At 38.7% G+C, this 26,340-nt stretch overlaps 1 protein-coding gene across 1 annotated transcript in view; it reads left to right on the forward strand.

The window, feature by feature from the left end:
* The window catches only part of usp34 (ubiquitin specific peptidase 34), a 480,412-nt gene that overhangs the window by 27,626 nt on the left and 426,446 nt on the right, over positions 1-26,340 (forward strand). The window contains exon 2 of the mRNA XM_039738342.1: positions 20,696-20,783. Within this exon, the coding sequence (XP_039594276.1) occupies positions 20,696-20,783 (88 nt within the window). The remainder of the gene's footprint in view (positions 1-20,695; positions 20,784-26,340) is intronic.

Below are 26,340 nucleotides of genomic sequence, written 5' to 3' on the forward strand. Positions count from 1 at the left end.
AATTACAAATGCCAGCGGCAGCCTGTCTATGAACTTAATTTAAAGTGTAGGTTTACATCTTGCTTTGTTTCAGTAGCAGAACTCATGAATATGGTTGTATATGTCACTTTCGCTCGCTTCTTATTGTTTCGCTGCCTTCTCAATTATATAATATATGTTTTCTTCAGTGCTTTTTTGAGGTCTTCCTGGTTTTCTATGTACTGCGTGATTACGTGGGAGGCGTGATGATGTCACACGATACTCCGCCCACGGCGTTGAAGCTCATCTCCATTACAGTAAATGGAGAAAACTGCTTCCAGTTATGACCATTACGCGTAGAATTTCGATATAAAACCTGCCCAACTTTTGTAAGGAAGCTGTAAGGAATGAACCTGCCAAATTTCAGCCTTCCACCCACACGGGGAGTGAGTGAGTGAGAGTGAGTGAGTGAGTGAGAGAGAGTGAGTGAGTGAGTGAGTGAGTGAGTGAGTGAGTGAGTGAGTGAGTGAGTGAGTGAGTGAGTGAGTGAGTGAGTGGGTGGGTGGGTGGGTGGGTTTTTTGGGTGAGTGAGTGAGTGAGTGCTTTGCCTTTTATTAGAATAGATAACACTTTCATGATGAAATGCATTAAAATGTGTATGTTACATTTTACATATAATTTCGTTTAAATAATGAATACTGTTAATAAATACACACATGGGGGAATAATTATACACATGGGGGTGTCACGGTGGCGGAGCGATAACTCCCTGCTAAACAGTAGTGCTATGTTTCTGGTATTCCACACTGTGCTCCGGTTTCCTTCCAAAGATATGCAGATTTGGTGATTTGGTGCCGCTAAAATGACGCTAGTGTATGTGTGTGCCTGTATTCACTTTGCGATGAGCTGAGGCCTCGTCAAGGGACTGTTTCTCACTCGTGCCCAATGCTTCCTGGAATGGACACATACATCCCTGGATTTATGGATTTAATCAATAAACATCCTTTTCAGAGATATTGTGGTAAGGTGTTATCGGATTTTAATAGGTGTTTTAGGCAATTCACAACACAGAGAAGCCGAACATGTTCTCACTGCGATAATATCTCGCACTGCCACCTGGTGGATTCCTCCAGATTTACGTAAAGTATGCGCGCAAGTATAAACACTACAACGCTTGCGTAGCAGGAGCGTCCGCTGCAGCATGCGTCGCGTCGCGTGAAGTATAAATGAGCCCTAATTCTACAACTTCCCGTGTAGGTAGAAGGCTGAAATTTGGCAGGCTTATTCCTTACAGCTTACTTACAAAAGTTAAGCTGGTTTCATTTCGAAATTCTACACGTAACGGTCATAACGATCGACAACGTTCGCCAAGTTGAACTTTCTTATTTATGGCCCCATCCTCACAAAATTTGGTTGGTGGCTTCACTGCGCTAACCGAAACCGATGTATGTACTTATTTTGATGGTATGAAGCCACTGTCGGCCGCCATATTGAACTTTCCAACGTCACTAATTTTCCAACTTCCCGTGTAGGTAGAAGGCTGACCCTATCTTCACGAAATTTGGTAGGCGGCTTCCCTGCACTAACCAAAACCAATGTACGTACTTATTTCGGTGGTATGATGCCACTGTCAGCCGCCATATTGAACTTTCCAACGGTCTTTGTTACTTATGGGCCCATCTTCAGGAAATTTGGCACACGGGCTCCTAACGCTAACTGAATCCTACTTACCTACATACAAACCGGATTCCAAAATAGTGGGGACACTATACAAATCGTGAATAAAAACTGAATGCAATGATGTGGAGGTGCCAACTTCTAATATTTTATTCAGAATAGAACATAAATCACGGAACAAAAGTTTAAACTGAGAAAATGTATCATTTTAAGGGAAAAATATGTTGATTCAGAATTTCATGGGATTCAACAAATTTCATGGGATTCAACAAATCCCAAAAAAGTTGGGACAAGGCCATTTTCACCACTGTGTGGCATCTCCCCTTCTTACAACACTCAACAGACGTCTGGGGACCGAGGAGACCAGTTTCTCAAGTTTAGAAATAGGAATGCTCTCCCATTCTTGTCTAATACAGGCCTCTAACTGTTCAATCGTCTTGGGCCTTCTTTGTCGCACCTTCCTCTTTATGATGCGCCAAATGTTCTCTATAGGTGAAAGATCTAGACTGCAGACTGGCCATTTCAGTACCCGGATCCTTCTCTTACGCAGCCATGATGTTGTGATTGATGCAGAATGTGGTCTGGCATTATCTTGTTGAAAAATGCAGGGTCTTCCCTGAAAGAGATGACGTCTGGATGGGAGCATATGTTGTTCTAGAACCTGAATATATTTTTCTGTATTGATGGTGCCTTTCCAGACATGCAAGCTGCCCATGCCACACGCACTCATGCAACCTCATACCATCAGAGATGCAGGCTTCTGAACTGAGCGTTGATAACAACTTGGGTTGTCCTTGTCCTCTTTGGTCCGGATGACATGGCGCCCCAGATTTCAAAAAGAACTTCGAATCGTGACTCGTCTGACCACAGAACAGTCTTCCATTTTGCCACGCTCCATTTTAAATAATCCCTGGCCCAGTGAAAACGCCTGAGCTTGTGGATCTTGCTTAGAAATGGCTTCTTCTTTGCACTGTAGAGTTTCAGCTGGCAACGGCGGATGGCACGGTGGATTGTGTTCACTGACAATGGTTTCTGGAAGTATTCCTGAGCCCATTCTGTGATTTCCTTTACAGTAGCATTCCTGTTTATGGTGCAGTGTCGTTTAAGGGCCCGGAGATCACGGGCATCCAGTATGGTTTTACGGCCTTGACCCTTACGCACAGAGATTGTTCCAGATTCTCTGAATCTTCGGATGATGTTATGCACAGTTGATGATGATAGATGCCAAGTCTTTGCAATTTTTCGCTGGGTAACACCTTTCTGATATTGCTCTACTATCTTTCTGCGCAACATTGTGGGAATTGGTGATCCTCTACCCATCTTGGCTTCTGAGAGACACTGCCACTCTGAGAAGCTCTTTTCATACCCAATCATTTTGCCAGTTGACCTAATTAGTGTTAATTGGTCTTCCAGCTCTTCGTTATGCTCAAATTTACTTTTTCCAGCCTCTTTTTGCTACTTGTCCCAACTTTTTTGGGATTTGTTGACACTGAAATTTTGAATCAACATATTTTTCCTTTAAAATGATACATTTACTCGGATTAAATGTTTGATCTGTCTTCTACGTTCTATTACAAATAAAATATTGACATTTGCCATCTCCACATCATTGCATTCAGTTTTTATTCACAATTTGTTAAGTGTCCCAACTTTTTTGGAATCCGGTTTGTATATGTGTGTATATATATGTGTGTGTGTGTGTGTGTGTGTGTGTATATGTGTATATATATAAATATAATATATTTACTGTGAACGATAGGGGCGCTCCCTATATATATACACACACACACACATACATATTTACATACAGATAAATATACATATATATATATATATATATATATATATATACTGTATATAGCAAAATCCCTGCGCTTCGCAGCTACAAAGAACTGCTTTTAAATTTTTATTAATAAGAAAAGAAAACCTTTTTAAAGTGAGGAAAAAATATACCAATAACTGTCTGTTAAGGATCTCTTTGTATACCACGTTGTCAGTTTAGCACTCCTGTTGTAATATGACCAAGCTGTGCACTGAGATTACTTTTGATAAAGTAACGTATAGTTGTCCAGCAGAAAAGCAATGTTGCCTCAAATCAATTGCAACCTTTTGTAGGGTCTGTCCCAGAGACTTATTAATTGTCATCACGAAGTAGAGCCTTACTGGAAATTTGAGGCATTTGAATTGAAATGGGAGATCAGAGGGTATAATGGTGATGCGAGGAATACATTCAGAGTGTGGCGCTCTGCTGTTTTTTTTGTGTAGCTGCCTTCACACAGCTTCTCCACTGCTTTGTAAACGAATGCCATATAAGGCCATCGTTTCTCCTTGCTTCGCGGTTCTGTACTGTTTTATTATTCGTTTATTACGATTGTTATAGTTATTGTGTAGCTATTCGAGACTTACTTCACTGTTCAGGTACCCATTTCCTTTATTTAATCCGCGGCTTGTATGCTCTTTTTTGTTCATTTATTACAATTATAGATATTTATTGATTCCCTTCTTTAGCTGACTGCCTGCTCATATAAGGCGCTCCACTGGTTTTTTGTGAAGCAGCCTTTACACAGCTTCTCCGCTGTTTTATAAACGAACGACATATAAAGCCATCCTTTTTCCTTGCTTTGCCAAGGAAGCTGCCTTTTTATTTAATCCACGGGTGCTCTGCTGTTTTATTGTTCGTTTATTACAATTATTATAGTTCTCTTTATGTATCATGTTGTCAGTTCAGCACTCTGGTTGTAATATGACGAAGCTGCACGAGCTCACTCTTGAGAATGCAAAGTATAGTTGTCCAGGAGAAAAGCAGTCTTGTCTGAAATTAATGGCAACCTTTTGTAGGGTCTGTCCCTGAGACTTATTACTTGTCATCGTGCAGCAGAGCCTTACTGGAAATTGGAGGCATCTGAATTGAAATGGGAGATCAGAGGGTATAACGGGGATGCGAGGAATACATTGAGTGTGGAGAAACTCTAGAGACAGCGCGTGTATTAACTTTTGGATTTTTCTGTGAGTATTTGGTGGCAGCGTGACGAAGTTGCTTCTGCAAGACCGCGTTAGCTGTGGAGCTCAGCTCAGAGCATATTCTTTTCCTGCCTTGTCAATTGTGTAATGCATTTTTTGAACAGGTTTGATGCATGGAAGTGATCACTCGTAATGTGTTCAGTCAGTTCACGTGAGCTGCTCTCTTGTGTGATGTTGCCATGTCCACGGCTTTATTTAATGTTAGCTAAGACCCGGCACTTAAAATTTCTCACTACAGCAATTTTAACTCCGTTACAAAGTGATCCAAGGTCTCATTTATACCTCGTGTCTTCTCATTAAACTTGTATCTCGTGAATAAAGTATTCGCCGTTTTTCTTCAGCGCTCTTTGGGAGCTCTTCCTTCTTTTCTACATACTGCGTTCAGTCAGTTCACGGGATTACATGGGAGGCGTGATGATGTGATACGCAGCTCCGCCCCCCCATGGCCATCGAGCTAAAGTTCATTACAGTATATGGAGAAAAATAGGTTCCAGTTATAACCATTACGCGTAGAATTTCGAAATGAAACCTGCCCAACTTTTGTAAGTAAGCTGTAAGGAATGAGCCTGACAAATTTCAGCCTTCTACCTACACGGGAAGTTGGAGAAGTAGTGATGAGTGAGTGAGTGAGGGCTTTGCCTTTTATTAGTATAGATGGCAATTTTTGTTTTAATTTTGATGGTTCATTTATTGATTCATTTCGTATTGCTTCCATTTAGGCTATTGGCATCTCCATTTATAAATACAAAAATAATATTTTAAACAGATGCAGCTTGTATTCACATAATCTACTGGGGTGTTGTCAAAGGGACATGGGAGTCGCGCGCACATATGCGCAGGAATGGACAGATTATAAATGCATATGATTGTCTGCTGGGCTACCGCTTTTGCAGACCTGAAAGTCCAGGTATGCTTTTGGGTAGCCCAGCTTTATATACAGGTTGGAAGGTTTTCTGCAACATTTTACTGCAAAGCTTTTTTGTAACGTTTTGTACATTAGTGCACAGCACTCTTATTCCACAATATAAACTCAATTGGAATCTTGAAAGACAATATTTTAGCAAATAGATGATTTTTAAAACATGTCGTGCTGATGGGTATTTTTTCCATATTACACAAAAACATTTCATCAGAATTGAACCGAAATACTGCATAGGGCTGAACGATGAATTCATTGTTAATTGAAACTGCAGTTTGAAACAAAGCAATTAGCAAATTTCTGAAAGTCTGTAATTTAGGATATACGTTATACAATATGTCTGAACAATGGTTCAGAGGGGACTGGGCGGTCTCATGGTCTGGAATCCCTACAGATTTTATTTTTTCTCCAGCCGTCTGGAGTTTTTTTGTTTTTTCTGTCCCCCCTGGCCATTGAACCTTACTCTTATTCATTGTTAATGTTGATTTATTTTGTTTTATAATTATGTCTTTGATTTTTCTATTCTTTAATATGTAAAGCACTTTGAGCTACAGTTTGTATGAAAATGTGCTATATAAATAAATGTTGTTGTTGTTGTTCACCGACAAAAGCGCGATAGACATATGCGCCCCGACAAACCCGCTAACTGGTTTTCGACAAATGCGCGCTGACAAAATCACCACGACAAAATCGCGAGAGAGGCCAAGAGAGTGGGACGTCCTTGCTGCAATTCTTCCTACATATGCAGGACGTGATCTTAAAAATTAACTGCGTGCCGTGCTGATGGCATGCCTCGTTTCATTATATCGACTTCTAAAATGAACATTATTTTATATGCTTTAAACTAGTAATTCATATTTAATGAAACTTTGGCGATTTTGTCGGCGCGATTTTGACGGCGTGTTTTAATCGGCGCTATTTTGTCGGCGCGCATATGTCTATCACGCAAATGTTGGGTCACACTGAACAATAGGGCTGTCAGATCTAATATTGCTATTTGAATGTAGTTGGATTATATTTAGAAAAGGTCTTATTCAAAATAAAAGGCTGATATTCAATTGTAAAAGAATGGTTGTTAATTTTGCCCGAGCTAATTTTGGCATTGTTTAACTCCAGTTGATTGATTGTTTCTCGTTGAATTTGAAGGGGTAGCTGCTTTGTAATTTCATTATACATGGTATAATGACAATAAAGGCTTCAACTTCAACTTATGGCTTGCCCTTCAGCAAAAGTGGTGATTGCTGAGCTTCCATCCCGTTTATGCTATTCAAGATTGGCATTTTACCCTGTGAAAATTTGCACTAGGGCTGTCAGATCGAATGTCACTATTCAGAATTTATTCAAATAATTAAAGTGGATTGTTCAATGGCAAAAACTGACAATCGATTGTCATAGAATAGTTGTTTGTTTTACCTGCACTAATTTTGGTGATGTGTTTTACTTAAGACATGGTATTCAAATCTGTAGATCTGTTTTAGTACTTCCACAGTTTTCCTTTTTATGTAATTTTAAAGCCAGAACCGTAACTGTAGGTGAGCCTCAATAGGGCCGTGCCTGTCCAAACAGTCGTTAGAGTCATCCATTAATAATTTTTAATGAGGAAAAATGCAATTTCATATAAAATATATGTACTGTACACATACTTGTAGATTCAGAAATATCTGAATAGGTAATTTCTTGATTCATAGGTGGCCTTCTAATGGGTATGATCACATGTACAGTAACTCAGCATTACTTTTGGCAGAAGATTGTATATAAGTTCAAAGTCACCAATGTGGAACATTGATAATTACAAAACATAGTGCATCAATTTAAAAAAATTGCATTATAGATATGTGCAAAATGCCGGATATTGCCCCTGGTCCTGTCTACCTGATATTTCACTGGAAGATCCTCACATTTGCAACAGAATTCAGCTATCAACCGGTATGAGTGAAGGCACAGAATAGAGTCGGACAAAATAACATGACCTGGGGCCTCATGTATAATGCCGTGCGTAGAACTCGCACTATAACATGGCGTAAGCACAAAAGTACTCCAACTTCCACGTTCTTCCGTTACATAAATCCCAATCAGCGTGAAAACTAACGCTCGTGCACGCGCATTTTGTAACGCCCCAAATCCTCCCAGAATTACGCCTATTTGAATATGCAAATCAATATAAATCGCCCTTAAGCGCAGCCTTCTGTGAAAAGACAATGGGAAAAGCACAGGGAAAATATAAGAATTTCAGCGAATACCAAGTGGAGGCAAAGGAAAAACATACTATTTGTTCAAATAAACCGTGGTATAATCAACAAAATGAAGTTGATCGAGTGACATAGCGTGTTGGAGAAACTTGAAAGCTCACATTCATAAAATCGCACAGTGCCGGAAATAAAAAAGAAGTCAAATATCAAAGTTGCCGTGAAAAGAAGAGTTGTAAGCCTACTGTCTGAGTGTCATATGAAAGCTTATTAGGGTACAGAGAAAAAAGGCACACGGTGGGGAAAAAGCACGAAATGTCAACTTTAAACTCGAATTTTCCACTTTAATCACGTAGTTTATTTTGTCATTTAGTAGAACATCATAAACTTCATCTTAAAATCGTTTAATTAACCAGTTTCTAAAATCACATTGTAATTAAAGTAGCACGTTAAATGCTTTGTTTTGTATTTGATCTTCTACTCGTATGTGATCTATGTGTGTGAATCACTACTTGCTTCTTAAACTGGCTCTCTTCCTCCAACTGGACACAGAGTCCATTACATTTGTGATATTACAGCTCTCTGAATAACTAAAATACTGAGATGTATACGTGATGTCATTTTCATGATGATTGGAGCTAAAGCACATTATTAAACATGTGTTTCATGAGCCTCGTGCTCATGACAAGCATTTATCTTTTGTCGAAATTTGTCGCTGCGTTTTAGCTGTGTTGTTATTTTCTCTTGCTGTTTTATATTCAATATATATTGGCGTGCCCCAAGAGTCCTTGCTTTTCTTTCCCCAAGTAACCGATCGCCATACAATCAGCTCTGTAATAGAAGTTAAGCCATCTGTAAGCTTAGCTGCCGATTCTTCAAAACGTTTAAAGAACATTGAAATATCTTCGTAGTACATGTTTAATTACTCTATCCTTCACGACACTCCCAGTGAAGAATATAGATTATTTAAATGAAGTTAAAGTTTTACGTGTATAATTTAACAAACATATTTTGCTGCATTTCACCTTAAAAATGATATCGTCATCATATGTAAATACGCGCTTTATAAAGTGGCCCAGGTTGTGAGATATTATAACTGTAGTGCAAGTTTACAGTGGGGTGACTGTACTTATAAGTACAAACCGTTCTACAAGGAGCAAGTGATTGAGTGCATTTAAAGTTCTTGGGATTAAACTGTTTCTGAACCGCGAGGTCGTATAGGAAAGGCTTTAAAACATTTTGCAGTGGCTGAGACAGCGTGTCCTTAAAGCTGTATACCGATAGTTCTCTTTCCGATCAGCTGCTGCTGTGATTCACACTCAGATACAGTGATATAAATACTTCGAGTGGTGCAGTGAGAGAAATATGGAAAAAGATGATCCGCTGTGGCAACTCCTAACGGGAGGAGCTGAAAGAAGAAGAAGAAAAATAAGAAGAAGAGGAAGGTGCAGTGAGAATAACAACGCTAAAGCAGTTATGATATTTGGAATACTATGGCTGTTCCCTGGACCGTTATATTGTTACGAGTTAATTACAATCAGATGCATTACACTAATAAACAATATGCGGTTAGTTTCTGTGTATTTATAAAGCCGCGTCATGAAAATAATGAGTAATCACACAGGAACAGTACCATTGCTTTGACGCTGGGTGCCGCCAGTCTGCAAAACCGAGCGGAGAACTTGCGTACGACAAGGCATGAGGTAAAGTGGAAAAGTGCGTGGCTTTACGCCAAGTGTAGGTTTTATACATCGCGATTTGAACGTGGAAAAGTTCTTACGCAACATTTCTGTGCGTATGCACCGTTTATACATGAGGCCCCTGGTCGTGGACAATTCTAACCAAGTCATAGCAAGGGAGCTCCAAGCGGGGCAAGTTTTTACTTTGATCTCTTTCCGTGCTTAGCTGCGTCAGTGTTAATTTTGACTGTACATTTTAATTAAGTTTTAGTCTTAGTTTTCTGACTAAATTATATTTTAGTTTCAGTCATATTGTAGTCATTTAATTATTGTTAATTTATTTTAGTTTTAATTGACAAAAAGTTAATTCATTTTAATACAGAAAAAGTAAATCTTTTTTAGTCGACTAAAAGAAAACGTAAATTAGTCAAACAGTCAAAATCAGATGAATATCTTGTTTAACGTATGAATAAGCACAGAATATACTGTATCTCTAAACTATTATTTATACTCACATGTACACTAATGAGGCAAACCACATATAGTGATTGAACATAAATTGAAGTAAAGGTGCAAAAAGTATTTACTCCAAAAGATCTTGGCCAGATAATGGTAGCTCTGGTCTGTCTTCACAGTTTTCTGGCCTTCAACATGCCTGAGTTATGCTGCTATAAAGATTTTGCCAAAAAAACTTTGGACCAAGCAGCGCACATTTAATTTCAGCATAGGGTTTTAAAGAATGAGACCATCATGGACTGTCTAATTTATCTGACCATGTGCACATTTTTAATTTAGCAACTGAAAAATACTTAAAATAATACTAAAAATTTAAATTCTAAATTATTATTATATCTGTACTGTTGAATTAGTGAATTCCAAAATATTTTAGGATACAAGCATTCCCTTGTTAAAAAAAATAACTAAAGATTAACATTTAACTGATGAATAAAATGTTTTACATTAATCCAATATTTCAGCACTCTTATGAAAGAGCCTTTGCTATGCTGTTTCCAAAGTGTGTCACGTGAGTGATCAGTCTTTGTTATTACTTAGCCTGCGTGCAAGCCAAGAGTTACAAAAGTTACCTGTAGTCAGTTGATCATAATCGAGAGACTGCATTACATTCACATACATAAGAGTTTTTACTATGTTCTTCACATTTTTGGGTTTATGCTCATAAACATTAGTTTGCTGCCAAAAACCAATCGAATACCACAAATTTAGTGTTTGCTGATTCATATTCAAGAATGAAGCAATACTGTTTTGCTTTACTATACATGTATATATCATATTAATTGGAAATTGTGCTTCAAGCACTGACATCCTGAATAAATTTTATGCTAGTATTAACAAATTGAGCAGCTTATTTCGTAGATGATGTAGACATGCCAAATAGCCACTTTGTTTGAAACTTGTATGGGAAACTTAATGAAGAAAAATGTAAAAATATTCTTCAAAGCCAACTTGCATATGCAGAAAGTGTCTTCAGTTAAATATTTATTCTTCTTTTCTTCCTAGAGGCCCAGTTGTCTGCAGCTTTCCTATAATCAGTGTCCCTCCAAGGAGATCAGCATGAGATTATTTAGCGTGCTTTGATTCATACATTTTCTCAAACTTGTCTTGATCCTTTTAAGGGCAGGAAACCCCCTTTCATATTCAGCTGTGCTCACTGGGATTATTAGCATTGAAAACTTTTGAAAAGTTGGAAATAATTGGCATGTCAGGGAATCTTGCATCTAGGTGCTTGACAGTTGTCTCTAGGTATTTATCATATACAGTAATCCCTCGCAATATCATGCTTCAACTTTCGCGGCTTCACTCCATCGCAGATTTTATATGTAAGCATATCTAAATATATAACTGACATTTTTTGCTGCTTCGCGAGTTTCTATGGACCAGAAGTCTTTTTACTTCTGGTACATGCTTCCTCAGCTGGTTTGCCCAGTTGATTTCATACAATGGACGCTATTGGCAGATGGCTGAGAAGCTACCCAATCAGAGCATTCAGTTAAGTTCCTGTGTGCTGATTGGTTCAGCAACGGAGCGCTGAATTCGATTGTGCTGCGTTAACCAGGAAGTCTCATCTCGCTCATTCAGCATCAACGTGTTTCGCTGTGTAAAGAATTAACCTTTTTGTGCTCTTTTGTGTTTATTTTTGTACATAGTCAAGCCCTTCGTTATTGCTCCAAAACGATCCGTCTATTGTAATGGCTGTAACATATGTGATATCGGAGACGCTCGATAAAATAATATTTAGATTTTACTGTATATAAACAGTGTGTTTACATACATAATTTCAACGAATCTTGCCTAATATCTAAGAGACCACAAAGTGTTTATGCTGTATAACTGCGGGAAATGTTTATAAGAGTTTGGGAGAGTTTATAAGGGCTTAAAATATATAAAAATTAAAATATATAAAAATAATCATATGAACATATGGTTTTTACTTCACGGATTTTCACCTTTCGCGGGGGGTTCTGGAATGCAACCCCCGCAATAAAGGGGGGATCACTGTATTGCCATTTTGAATGACTTTACATCACTCTGTATATAAACAATGCGAAGATCTGACCATTCTTCTGCCAGACAATGATGAAGGCTTTGAAAATATCTCCCAGGAGTGTCTTCGAACTCCATGATGGACAATTTTGTGGCAAGCAAAATTGGCTCAATTTCGGTAAGATTGACATCTTGCCTTTGCCAAGCCTTAGATAGGTTGGACAACAAAGGTAATACGTCTGAAAGCATCATTAGGGAAAAAACAAAATTGTACATTTTAACACATCTGCTTAATCCTTCAGCTGTGACGTCATTTCGTTCAGTGTCCTCTCTTTCCAGCAGCAGCATTCATCATATACTGTCGTAGTGACTGTACTGCAAAGTCATGATACAGCCATCTAGTGTCACTGGCCATTTTCAGCTTAATCTGGGGATTGTTCAGAATATTTTGAATTTCCGTTAAACCAGATATCCTAACTAAAGAATTTTGGAAGAAATAGAATAGCTGCCTTAAGATGTTGTTCAGTTTTGGTAAATAAGGCACAGCAGCTGCTGCTTGGGCACTTGCAAGGGCCAATCGGTGGTTTACACAGTGGCAGTTCACCAAGAGTCCAGATGTTTTATGTTTAAGTAGTTTTGCCACACCTTTCTGTTTGCCATTCATAACCGCAGCTCCATCTGACCCTAGTCCAACCAAATTAGCAGTTTTCAAGTCCTATAGTGTCCATACTCTCACTCGGTGTGTTGGTTATAGTCTCCTCTTTGCCATCAATCATGATACTTGATATCCTTTTCATGATTAAATGCATTAAGGCATGTATTAAACATGCATGGTGGTGTGGCGGTAGTGCTGCTCCCTCGCAGTAAGGGGTCCCCAGGTGTATGTTCAGTGTAGAGAACTTTATGGCAGGTGTGACAAAGCTCCAAAAAATTGGATGTATGAATGGGTATCGCACAGGTGTAACTTAAATATTGTATAAATGTTGGGTTCGTGATCTGGTGGTCGGAGACATGAACACAGAATTCAATGAATGTTCTTCTGAGTGGGCTTTCTTTATTGCATGCGTGTTGTCTCTGTCTGAATGTACCAAAATCCCAGTTCCTATCCTTCCTTTTTCTTTCTCCTCATAACCAATCACCACACAATAAACGTCTTTGTGAAATTAAAACTAGTTATAAACTTAGACCATGGAGTGTTCAGAACTTTAAAAAATCTTTGTTATTCATTTTTAATTATACCATCCATTCAGGGGTGTGCCCATCCTTGCAAGTATCGTGTGCAAGGCAGGAACAAATCCTGAACGGGGCGTCAGCTCATTGCAGAGTGAATACGAGCAACACATAGACTAGGGTCAGTTTAAGAAGCACGTAGAGATTAACATGGGTCAGGGAACACATAACACAAAGCATTCATGCACTACAGGGTTTGAGAAAATCTAGTGACTTAAATATTCATTTTAAGATGAAGTTTAGTTTACGATGTTCCACTTTAAAGACAAACTACGAGAATAAAGTCAACATGTCGACTTTAATCTTGAGATAAACGGCGAGAATAAAGTAGAAATGTCAAGAATAAAGTGGAAATGTTGACTTTATTCTTGACATAAGCATTGAGATTAAAGTGGAAATGTCGAGAATAAAGTCAACATGTCGACTTTATTCTCAACATATAGATTTTTTTTCCTTCACTTTGTCCGTATTTTTTTTTTTTCTTCACCGTGGCCCTAATACGTTTCTGTACAAAATCCTCAGCAATTCTGTGACAAAACTTTTGCTCACTTGTGTGTGTTGTAATTGCCTGCACCCTTTTTCACCTCTCTTTCACAATCCCCGTTACTCTGAATTGTTGATCCCAAGTATTTAAACTCCTCCACCTTCACCATCTCTACTCCCTGCATCCTCACCATTTCTCTGACCTCCCTATCATTCACACACATGTGTTCTGTTGTGTTCTTACTGACTTCATTCCTCTCCTGTCTAGAGCACACCTCCAACTCTCTAGGATCTCCTTGACCTGCTCCCTACTCTCGCTATAGATTACAATGTCATCAACAAACATCATAGTCTACGGGAACTCCTGTCTAATCTCATCTGTCAACCGTTTCGGTTTAAAAACCTCCAGGGGTCTGATAGGTTGTGATCAGTTATAAACTTTGTAATTATCTTTGCAGTGTTAGATGTCGTCCCCCCTGTGGTAGCAGTCCTATCTAAGAGTGGATTTAATTATCAAGCGGGGTCATTTTTGCTAAATCGCTTGTAATTTGACCTCTCCAAATTAGAATCATTGCTGTTATTGAACTATCTGGAGTATAAACACATGTTTGGTCTCTTTGTAACATTCTCTAGTTTCACCCTTAGTAGTCAGAATCACTGTAGGTGTGACTGATCAAAAGTTATGCACATTAGAACTCACAGAAAAAATGAATTTTTGTTCTCGCCCAAGTTTTTTTGTGAAAATAAAGGCCTCTATAGCTGCAGTAGGTAGGTGGGGACAGAAACACACTATGTACCAACAGAATAACTTGTTGACTACTCACATTTCCATTGTTTAATGGAATCTTAGAAAGTGAGAGGATGCCTGAGGAGTGGAGAAGAAGTGTACTGGTGCTGATATTTAAGAATAAGGGGGATGTGCAGGACTGTAGTAACTACAGGGGAATAAAATTGATGAGCCACAGCATGAAGTTATGGGAAAGATTAGTGGAAGCTAGGTTAAGAAGTGAGGTGAAAAAGAGAGGGCAGGCAGGGTGGAATGGGTGGAGAAGAGTGTCAGGAGTAATTTTTGACAGACGGGTATCGGCAAAAGTGAAAGGGATGGTCTGCAGGATGGTAGTGAGACCAGCTATGTTAAATGGGTTGGAGACAATGGCACTGACCAGAAAGCAGGAGATAGAACTGGAGGTACCAGAGTTAAAGATGCTAAGATTTGCACTGGGTGTGACGAGGAAGGATCAGATTAGAAATGAGTACATTAGAGTGTCAGCTCAGTTTGGATGGTTGGGAGACAAAGTCAGAGAGGCGAGATTGCGTTGGTTTGGACATGTGCAGAGGAGAGATGCTGAGTATATTGGGAGAAGGATGCTAAGGATAGAGCTGCCAGGGAAAGGGAAAAGAGGATGGCCTAAGTGAAGGTTTATGGTTGTGGTGAGAGAGGACATGCAGGTGATGGGTGTGACACAGCAAGATGCAGAGGACAGAAAGATTTGGAAGAAGATGATCTGCTGTGGCAACCCCTAATGGGAACAGCCAAAAGAAGAAGAAAAAGAACAACAACTTGTCGGCTCGTATTACATGCATTCAACTCGACTTGCATTAAGCATATGAGTACTATTGTGGTTCAAAGAGGCATCTAGCCAGCCCTGCGTTGTCAGGCATCATTTCTGTTTTAAAATTTTTATGTTTCATAAAAATCATGTCTGTATTTGATTCTTGTACATATTTTTATATTATGTTCTAGCCTCTCTGGAACCATTTTATCATTAGAGGCAAAGATTTCCACCTGCCTTTATATGGAGATGTATGCTTTATTTTAAATATTCAAGTTTTGACTTTATATATTCAGGAATGACTTTATATATTCTTAAAATTATTGTAATTGCCAGTTTGGGACCCCATAGGGCACTGTATAATAGATATATAAAAAAACAGCTAAGGGGACAGATGGATATATAGATAGATAGGAAGGAAAGGCACTATATGATAGGCAGACAGGGAAGCCGCTATATAATTACTGTTATTACTATATAGATAGACAGGGAGTTCAGGCAGGCAGAATGGTGAAGTTTAAAAAAAAAAAAAAAAATTCTCCCCAGCTGGGAATTGAAATTGGGTCTCTGTGGTACAGTAAGTCTGCTGCGCTCTGAGTGACAAAATCTTACCGGTACGCCACGGAAACTGGTGTGACATTCTTGAACCTTTTACGAAAGTGTTTATTTGATCTTTGGCCTTCAGACTTCACACATTTTATAGTTTATACCTACATTTTGTAACATTTATTACTTTAATATGAAAGTGTCTGTTTTAACAATGTGTTTACACAGATTACTGTAGAAACGGAACACACATGAAATGAGCGTGTTCCAAATAACAATCTATTATTTCCACTCTAAAACTCCACTTCACTCTCAGATAATCAATCAAGGCATGAGCTGGGAGAAGTTCGATGCCTAAAGAGCCCTGGACCTCAGCACTTCAGCAACACCCGGAAGTGCTGGGGGAAAGAGGATCAGGGACACCAGGAGTGCTTCCGGGTGCAGAGCTGGTACTTCCACCACACTGGGGAGTGCCGGTGGAAGATTGTCGGGAGGCACCTGGAGCACATCCGGGTCATTATAAAAGGGGCCGCCTCCCTCAGTTCGATTCGGAGTCAGGTGGAAGAGGACGGAGTTCGGAGGAGAGGAGTGGAGGCGGCGAACAAATGCATTGTGTAAGGGCCTGGACTTGTGGGCGATTGGTGCTGCTGCACTGGGTTTGTGCATGTTCATCAGTGTAAATATTCTGTAAATAACATTTTGTGGTGCATATAACGATGTCTGCCTCTCTGTGTCCGGGCTGCTTACCACAATATATATACACATACATACATAAATATATATTTATACATATGCACATATATACACACATAAATACACATATACATACATACATACATACATACATCCTTATATATAATTTGATACTATCCTATGAATGGTGTTCGCGTCAATACCCCGTTTCTATGGTGTTCGCGTCAATACCCCATATGTACTGTATGGTGTTCGCGTCAATACCTCGACTCAATGCAAGTTAGAACCATGCAGTGGGACTTTTTCTCTGTAGTTAGAACATAACGTGGCAAATGCGGACGCAGTATTGCATGATTGGCTAAGAATGTATGAATGTTTCAGTGACACTGCTGGACGGCCGAGTATAGTAAGTCGGTGTTGGTTCGAGCACATAACAGTAAGTTCGGTTGGTTTTTGGAACATTGGTTTGGTGGGGTGTACTTTCCAGGACTAACATCGTCGAGTGATTAAAACCCTTCAACAGCTTTGGAACCGTAAATAATTTAAAACTTATCGCCATTTGCTTGGTACGTCGAAATCTGTCTTTGGGTAGTTTGGTTTTGATATCCGTCATTCTGCCATCTATTGGCAAACTGACTAATAACGGCTGGGAATTAACAACGGTGATTGTTTAAATTTTAGCTGATCTCAGATCTAAAATGACCACGGCAACATAATTATTACTCCGACTCTGATTAGAGTCGTAAAATATAATTTGTTTTGAAAATTTGTTTGCCGGAAAAAATCAAATAAGGTGTGCAGAAGAACTGAGTTCATGTATAACGCGGGTGGCTTGAGTTGGGACCGTGAACGCAGCTGAGAGAATAACAGAATAAAAAAAAAAGCCAACCTTTACAAGTGAAGTTCAGACTACCAGTCAAGAGCTGATACCGTTGCGCCACCACAGCACTCTTAGCAAATGCATGTCAATATCACACTTTAATGCGGGTTGTTTTTTTATAGTTATATTTTTGAATAAAAGCGCACTTGTTCTATTATATTTGTACTTTTTATGAAACTGTTTCTTTGATATTTGGACTTCAGGCTTCACACATTATAAACTTCATGTCTAAATAAATTTTTCAATTATGACTAATACATGAAACACATTTCTTTTTTTTTAACGATGTGTCTACATAGATCTATGTAGACACGGAACACACATGAAATGCAAATGTTCCAAATAACGATATAGTATTTATAAAAGGTGTCATTTTGCTTGACTTCTCACTCTATACAACTCCAAGCAACTGACACGCAAGTAAACAGACTTGAGCTGAGAAAATTGTGCACCGGTGGGGGATGTGATAGTAGGCTGCTTGCTGTTTGCTGCTTAGCCACAAATTTAGAAGACAAAGGACGTGATGGAGAGGTGTGAAGCGTTTTAAGGTGGGACGGATCTACTAGTTTTTTCATAGGCTCTGATAATTCTAGTGTTAACAGTGCCTACACAAGAGACGCCTAAGAACCCAGCAAACAGTCGACTCCAATCTGAGACCCCATCCCACCTGGCACACAGTTTCTTATCATCACGGAGTGTCAGAAGGTGCAGCACGAATCCTGTCCAAATCAGGCATCAGAATAGCACACAAACCTATGAACAATCACTGTCCTTTTTAATGCCAAAAACAAGAAATCAGCAGCAGAGACACAAAACACAGTTCTTGCCCAGCAGTATATATAGGACAAATGTCAAAAAGAATCGAATCACGCGTATAACAAAAACATTTATTTATATAGCACATTTTCATACAAGTAGCTCAAAGTGCTTTACATGATGAAGAAAAAGAAAAAAAGACAAGGTAAGAATTAAAATAAGAGAACACTAATTAACATAGAATAAATGTAAGGTCCGATGGCTAGGGAGGACAGAAAAAACAAAAAAAACTCCAGACGGCTGGAGAAAAAATAAAATCTTCAGGGGTTCCAGGCCATGAGACCACCCAGCCCCCTCTAGGCATTCTACCTAACATAAATGATCAGTCCTCATTGTATTCAGGGTTTTCATGGAAGGACTTGATGATGACGATCACATGGACTTCTGGCCTTTAATCCATCAATTTAGGGACATCACGGTGCTTTGATTAGGTGGTGGTGGTGTAGATCGCCACCACAGAAAACCTGAAAAAGAACAGAAGAGAGAGTACGGGTTAGTACGGATTTTGGAGCAAACACCATGATTAGTAATAATAATTAATTGAATAAGCAGAGCATCAGGATTAAATTGAAATGAAGTTATGAGAAAGCCATGTTAACGTAATGTGTTTTCAGCCGTTTTTTAAAGTGCTTCACCGTATTAGCCTGGCAAATTCCTATTGGCAGGCTATTCCAGATTTTAGGTGCATAACAGCAGAAGGCCGCCTCACCATTTCTTTTAAGTTTAACTTTTGGAATTCTAAGGTGACACTCATTTGAAGATCTAAGGTTACGATTTCAGACATTCTGATATATTAGATGGAGCGAGATTATTTAAGGCTTTGTAAACCATAAGCAATATTTAAGTCAATTCTGAATAACACAGGTAACCAGTTTAGTGACATCAAAACTGGAGATATGTGCTTAGATTTTCTTTTCCTAGTTAGGATTCTACCAGCTGCACTCTGCACTAGTTGCAATCGATTTATGTCTTTTTTGGGTAGTCCTGAGAGGAGTGTGTTACAGTAATCTAGTCAACTGAAAAGAAAAGCGTGAACTAATTTCTCAGCACTTTTCAATGATATAAGAGGTCTAACTTTTGCTATATTTGTTAGGTGAAAAAATGCTGTCCTAGTGGTCTGATGAATATGCGATTTAAAATTCAGGTCACAGTCAACAGTTGCCCCTAAATTCTTTACCTCCGTCTTGACTTTTAACCCTAATGCGTCAAGTTTATTTCTAATAACCTCATTATATCAATTTTTGCCAATCACTAAAATTTCAGTTTTCTCTTTATTTAGCTTGAGAAAATTGCTACTTATCCACTCAAACACTAGTAACACATTGTGTTAGTGAAACAACAGAGTAAGGGTCATCAGGTGCTATTGATAAATACAGCTGCGTGTCATCAGCATAGCTGTGGTAGCCCATGTTATGCCCCGAGGTAATCTGACCTAATGGAAGCATGTAGATAAAAAAGAGCAATGAACCCAGGATAGAGCCTTGCGAAACACCATATAAAATATTGTGTCTTTGAAGTATAATTACCACAACTAACAAAAGAATTTTCTCCCTGCCAGGTAGTATTCAAACAAACTTAAGACACTGCCATAGAGTCCCACCCACTGACTAAGGTGATTTCTAAGAATATTGTGATCAATGATATCAAATGCAGCACTCAGATCTAAGAGGATGAGAACAGATAAATGGCCTTTGTCTGCATTTACCCGCAATCATTTACTACTTTAACGAGTACAGTTTCTGTACTGTGATGTTTTTCTAAAACCCAACTGAAACTTATCAAGAATAGCATGTTTATTGAGGTGGTCATTAAGCTGCATAATGACTGCCTTCTCTAGAGTTTTACTTAAGAAAGGCAGGTTAGAAATAGGTCTAAAATTTTCAAAAGCAGATGAGTCAAGATTACTTTTCTTGAGTATGGGTTTAACTACAGTAGTCTTAAGACTGTCTGGGAAGACCCCCTTATCTAATGACAAGTTTACAATGTATACAAGATCATCAAAACGCTGTCAGAAGGAATGACTCACAATCACTGATTTATATGCACACAAATTCAAACGGACATACATTTAATTGGGACAATGTACAAGAAAGATTTAAGGCCAGTACTAAAAGTGGCAGAGAGCTGGCTGAATCTTGACTATCAAATGAAAACGCCTTTAACAGACATTTGGACATGAACCCAGCATATGCAAACTTACCACACACACCCACGTACCTGCCACCCCCCACCCTAATCATTATCATCTGATGACAGCTCCTGGCAGGAGTTGAAAGCTCAGGAATAAAAACTACTTTGATACGTGATTCTTTCTCTCCCATTGTGGATCTCACTCCACAAATATGCAAACTATATCACAGACCTTCGCTTCCATATATATGTATAAAGCATGAAGGTTAGAGGTATTTTTGGGACTGTGTTGTATCTTCATAAGCAATTTAAATGTTTGCTGTGACTGCAATCAAAGTTGTTACTTTTTCTTAAGCTTTTATGCTTAGAAATTCTTGCTGCTAACTGACCAGTGTAATAATCATATATTTCTTTGCTTTCAGTCTCGGAAGCAGATACAAGTGATGGATTACAGCTAAAAAAGGAACAAGCTCTTAGGATATTTTGTTACATCAATTCTTGGAACCAGCGGTAAGCAGAAGCTTTTTAAATATATATTTTTGCTTATAAAATGGCTTGCCTGTTTGTGATCTTGTTACTAAAGTAAATTTTTAAATGTAACTTTAAGATATTGTGGTCCACAGTGGGTGTGGCACTGGGCTCGGACAAAAGTTTGCTAATCAGTGAAGGTTTTTTTTTTTTTAACTTTGTGAAACTCTTCCTCAATGATTTTTTTTCCCCCACACCACAACCACTTTTTAGTTTAGCCTTCCACAACTCTATTGTCTCTCCTCTACTCCTCTATGAAGCTTAGTCTTCCTCCTCCTGACTCTGGCTCCCTGTGCTGAGGATTGCAACACCGGGAGCACTTCCGGTGTCCCAAAAGTGTGATTCGAAAGCACTTGCAGGTGAGGTCGGAGCCTGACAAAGTAGGGCTTATTTGTCCCCTCAGCGCCCCATGACAGCCCCCCTCTAATCCCAACATGGCTGACCCAAAGAACTGCAGTTCCCACTGTGTCCTGGGAGTGACCATAGCAACACCATAATTTTCACTAGTCCTTACATTATATTGGTATCCCAACTGGGTTAGGATGCTGCTACAGCTCTGGCCAGGATGCCAGTCCCATCGTGGTGTCTTTGACAATATTTATTTTTATAAAAATACAACTTATAGCCCATCTTGTAATGGAGATAGGCCACCTTTGAGAGTAAATTGCTTCTTGGTCACCTTTTTGTATAGGAGTGTCTTCTCCACATATTGGAATACCTGTACAGATTATAATTCCCACTCGCAAGCACCAGAATGTACCAAAAATTGTGCTAAAGTGATGCCATCTGTGTAATCTTTAAGGAATTTTGAGTGGTGTAAACTAGTAATTCTGGGACATTCACATAATTTCAAAATACTAACAAAGACTGGGCAAATATTGATGCAGTGTACTAAAACTGATCAACAGTTCAGGGCCTTTTCAACTCATTTAAATTGTACGACTTAATAGATAATAATATACTGATATCAAATTCTTTCGGGCTGAATGGTTTAACTTGCTTTTGAATGGCTATCAAATGCTTTTGTTTTAGCCACTTGTATCCTGTGCAGTTCGTATATAAAAAAATAAATGATTTGTACATGCTTTAGTTGTGAGATATGAGCTGCAGTAGTTTTTACTTATAACTTCCCACATTTGAATGAGAAAGTTAGACATAATAGTGAGATTATTCACTTTTTAAAACAAAACCACATATGCCGTTATTTAGACATTTTGAATTTAATCACTGAATGTGCAGGATATGACTACATACCATCCCAATCTGTCCCTCTTCTAACTATACTGGGTATAATCAGAGAGGCAACAGTCTATGTTGGAGGGAGTGCCATGCCTGCACACATCCATGCTTACCATATGGATTCAGTTTAGAGTAGTGGTTGTTAAATTTTTAATCTGACCACCCAAATAAAACTGGTACTATAGATGGACCCAAGAAGAGACTTTTAACTATTATGACAGTAGAGCTATATGTAGACAAATAATGCTGGCCATATAATAACAAACAGTAAAATTTTTGTTTCAATTCAAGCATATCACTCATATGAATATTACTAAAAGAGAAAAGTGGAAAGCAAACATATCTATACTAATAAAAGGCAAAGCACTCACTCACTGACTCATTCACTCACTCACTCACTCACTCACTCACTCATCACTAATTCTCCAACTTCCCGTGTGGGTGGAAGGCTGAAATTTGGCAGGTTCATTCCTTACAGCTTCCTTACAAAAGTTGGGCAGGTTTTATATCAAAATTCTACGCGTAATGGTCATAACTGGAAGCAGTTTTTCTCCATTTACTGTAATGGAGATGAGCTTCAACGCCGTGGGGGCGGAGTTTCGTGTGACATCATCACGCCTCCCACGTAATCACGCAGTACATAGAAAACCAGGAAGAGCTCAAAAAAGCGCTTAAGAAAACATGCATTATATAATTGAGAAGGCAGCGAAACAATAAGAAGCGAGCGAGTGACATATACAACCATATTCATGAGTTCTGCTACTTCGGAAACAAAGCACGATGTAAACCTACACTTTAAATTAAGTTCATAGACAGGCTGCGCTGGCGTTTGTAATTTAGTGCCTGCCCATATAAGGCCGTCCGTCAGCGGCAATCCAATAGCAAACTGCCACTAAATATTCACGGGTGAAGGACTGTGCTTATGGAGAGGAAGATGAGATGGTCTGGGTGGTGTTTGACACAAACTCAGCGAAACTGCGAGAGAAAGTTTTAAGTGCCAGGACTAAGGTAACATTAAATACAGCCATGGACATAGCAGGAGATGGCACCAGCACAGCTGGGAACCTTCGATGCATGTACACGAGTGGCTCACGTGAACTGGCGCAGTGCACAGATAAAAGCAACAGTTCCAAAGAGCTGAACAAAACCGAATTACACAATTGAAAAGGCAGCAAAAATATGAAGCGTCTCATACATACAAGCATATTCATAAATCCAACTACTGCGAAACAAAGCACCGCGTTGGAAAAAGTCAATGTCCCGCTAAAGGAAGACAGTGTAAAAAACCCGTGCATGCAGTGTGTCAGGTCTCAGATAAAGAAGAAGACGAGCTGTTTATTGATGCAGTAAGAAACGAATCGATGAATGAAACCTGTCATCTTTACAGCGATTGACAAACACGGAATGTAACTTGAACACAACACATCCTACAAATACGAACCTGATTGAAAGAAATAATGATAATCAAATCCTTGATGACAGCAACACTCAGTAACACTCACAAAACAAATACTGTATATTGACAGTCATGTTACGTTATTTTTAAAATGTTCCCTTTTCTTTTCTAGCTTTTTAACACACTACTTCTCGCTGCGATCGCGGGTATATATATATGTATATATATATATACCCGATCTACATACTCGAATAATGGATACTTTATTAGCCATCAATGATTGTTTTGGTAAAGCCATACTCAGTGTATTCATTAGATGAGCGGTAAAAAGTAAGAGCGAGGGAGGATGACTTATTGAGGCATGCAGGCTGTAGTGCGTCAACTCTATCTGAATTGCGATCACATTTGAAAAAATATATCTTTTCAAGTTCTATTTAGTCCATATGTGTCAAACTCAAGGGCCGGGCCACATCCGCCCGCGAGATCATTTTATATACTGTATTATTGTTATTAAAGCCGGGTATATGAAGCGCTGGTAACACAATAAACTACAGATCCCATAATGCAGCGCTTCAGCTGCCTTGGCGAACACTTACCGCGTTAATCAAGTCTACCTTATGATGCTGCAAGTTATTGCGAAGCTAGCTCACACGATGCTGAAGAGAAAAGTTGATTCTGAAAATAGAGCCTTTAAAACCGATGGGAGGCTGAGTATATGTTTACTGAACCCGTGTGTCTCATTTGTGGAGCTAATGTGGCTGTAATTACAGAATTTAATCTAAGACGGCACTATAAAACAAAACATCAGGGTAACCTGAAAGACCTGAATGCAATGCAGAAGATACAGAAAGCAGAAGAATTAAATAAGAATCTGACACTTCAGCGGACGTTTTACCCGTGCACAATCACAAAGTGATTTCAATTGACGCTGCTTTTATGGGAGACACAACCACTTGCCCCACTTTCCCTGTTGCCAAGTAATGTTAAACCAAGTCGTCACTACGGTGTTCCCAAATCGCACTTTGCTGATAAACTGGCGCACTGAGTTTGCACGGCGCTTTGGTGACTTTGAAGAACAAAAAGTCCGTCTACATGCGGCTCGAACCTTGTGCATGTTTGGTAGCACATATCTGTGTGAGAAGCTCTTCTCAGTGATAAAGACTAACAAAACAGCACACAGGAGTCGCCTCACTGATGAGCACCTGCAATCCATCCTGAGAATCTCCACAACACAGAACCTCACACCAAACAGAAACGAACTTGTTGCCAAAAAAAGATGCCAGGCGTCCAGCTCTAAAATGACATATGAGCAAAGACAACTGAATGATTTGATTTGTTATTGCTGAAAGGAACACATTTTATTTATATTTCCAGGTTTTGTTATGCAGCATGTTCATATTTGAATTTGTATAATTTTGACAGGATATATTTTTATGGAGAGCAAAATCTTTTGGGATATTTAAAATCTAAGTTTATTTTTTATAAAATATAAAATTACATAAGAGTAAAGAAATTTGAATGTTTGTTCTTTTAATGTTTACTTTATTTCTAACTTGTATAATTTAGACAGGATATATTTTTATGGAGAGCAAAATATTATAAGTTGTTTAAGGTTTGAGTTGATTTATTCAGGAATAATATTCCTGTCTGTTTTTACCATTCCTACCAAAGATATTTCTGTCGACTAAATAAAAATTCCTTCTATTTAAAATTTAAATAGAACTTGAACAAATCTGATAGTTCATAATATCCACGCAGACTTGCACGTAAGAGCGGGAGTTATCCGTTTTAACAAACAGCGTATTGCACTGATACGAAATAGCTGTGTGTGTATATATGTAGATATGTATGTACTGTATATGTATATATATGTTTATATATATGTGTGTGTGTGTATATATATATATATATATATGTATTTGTGTGTATATATATGTGTGTGTATGTATGTATGTGTGTATGTATATGTATGTATACAGTAATCCCTCCTCGATCGCGGGGGTTGCGTTCCAGACCCCCCGCGAAAGGTGAAAATCCGCGAAGTAGAAGCCATATGTTTGTGTGGTTATTTTTATATATTTTAAGCCCTTATAAACTCTCCCACCCTGTTAACATTATTAGAGCCCTCTAGACATGAAATAACACCCTTTAGTCAAACGTTTAAACTGTGCTCCATGACAAGACAGAGATGACAGTTCTTTCTCACAATTAAAAGAAAGCAAACATATCTTATCTTCAAAGGAGCGCCGTCATAAAGGAGCGCGTCAGGAGCAGAGAATGTCAGAGAGAGCGCAAAGAAAAGCAAACAATCAAAAATCAATACATGCTTTTAAGTATACAGAAGCACCGCGATAAAGCGGCATTTTGTAGAGGAGCGTCCGTGTCCTCTGTGCAAACAGCCCCTCTGCTCACCCCCTCCGTCAGGCAGAGAGAGTGAGAAAGATAGAGAGAAGCAAACAAGCTCAGCGCGGGAAGCATATCTTATAGCATTGAAGAGTTTTAGTTAATATGTAATACATGCTCTGATTGGGTAGCTTCTAAGCCATCCACCAATAGCGTCCCTTGTATGAAATCAACTGGGCAATCAAACTGAGGAAGCATGTAACCTAAATTAAAAGACCCATTGTCCATGAAAGCGGCGAACCAGTGAAAAATCTGTGATATATGTTTAGATGTGCTTACATTTAAAATCCGCGATAGAGTGAAACCGCTGAAGTCAAAGCTTGATATAGCGAGGGATTACTGTATGTAGATATATATATATATATATGTATGTATATATATGTGTGTGTGTGTGTATATATATGTGTATATGTATAGATATGTATATATATATATGTTTGTGTGTGTGTAAATATATATATATATATATATATATATATATATATATATATATATGTATAT

Source organism: Polypterus senegalus, chromosome 16 (genome assembly GCF_016835505.1).
Source record: "Polypterus senegalus isolate Bchr_013 chromosome 16, ASM1683550v1, whole genome shotgun sequence".
NCBI lineage: Eukaryota > Metazoa > Chordata > Cladistia > Polypteriformes > Polypteridae > Polypterus > Polypterus senegalus.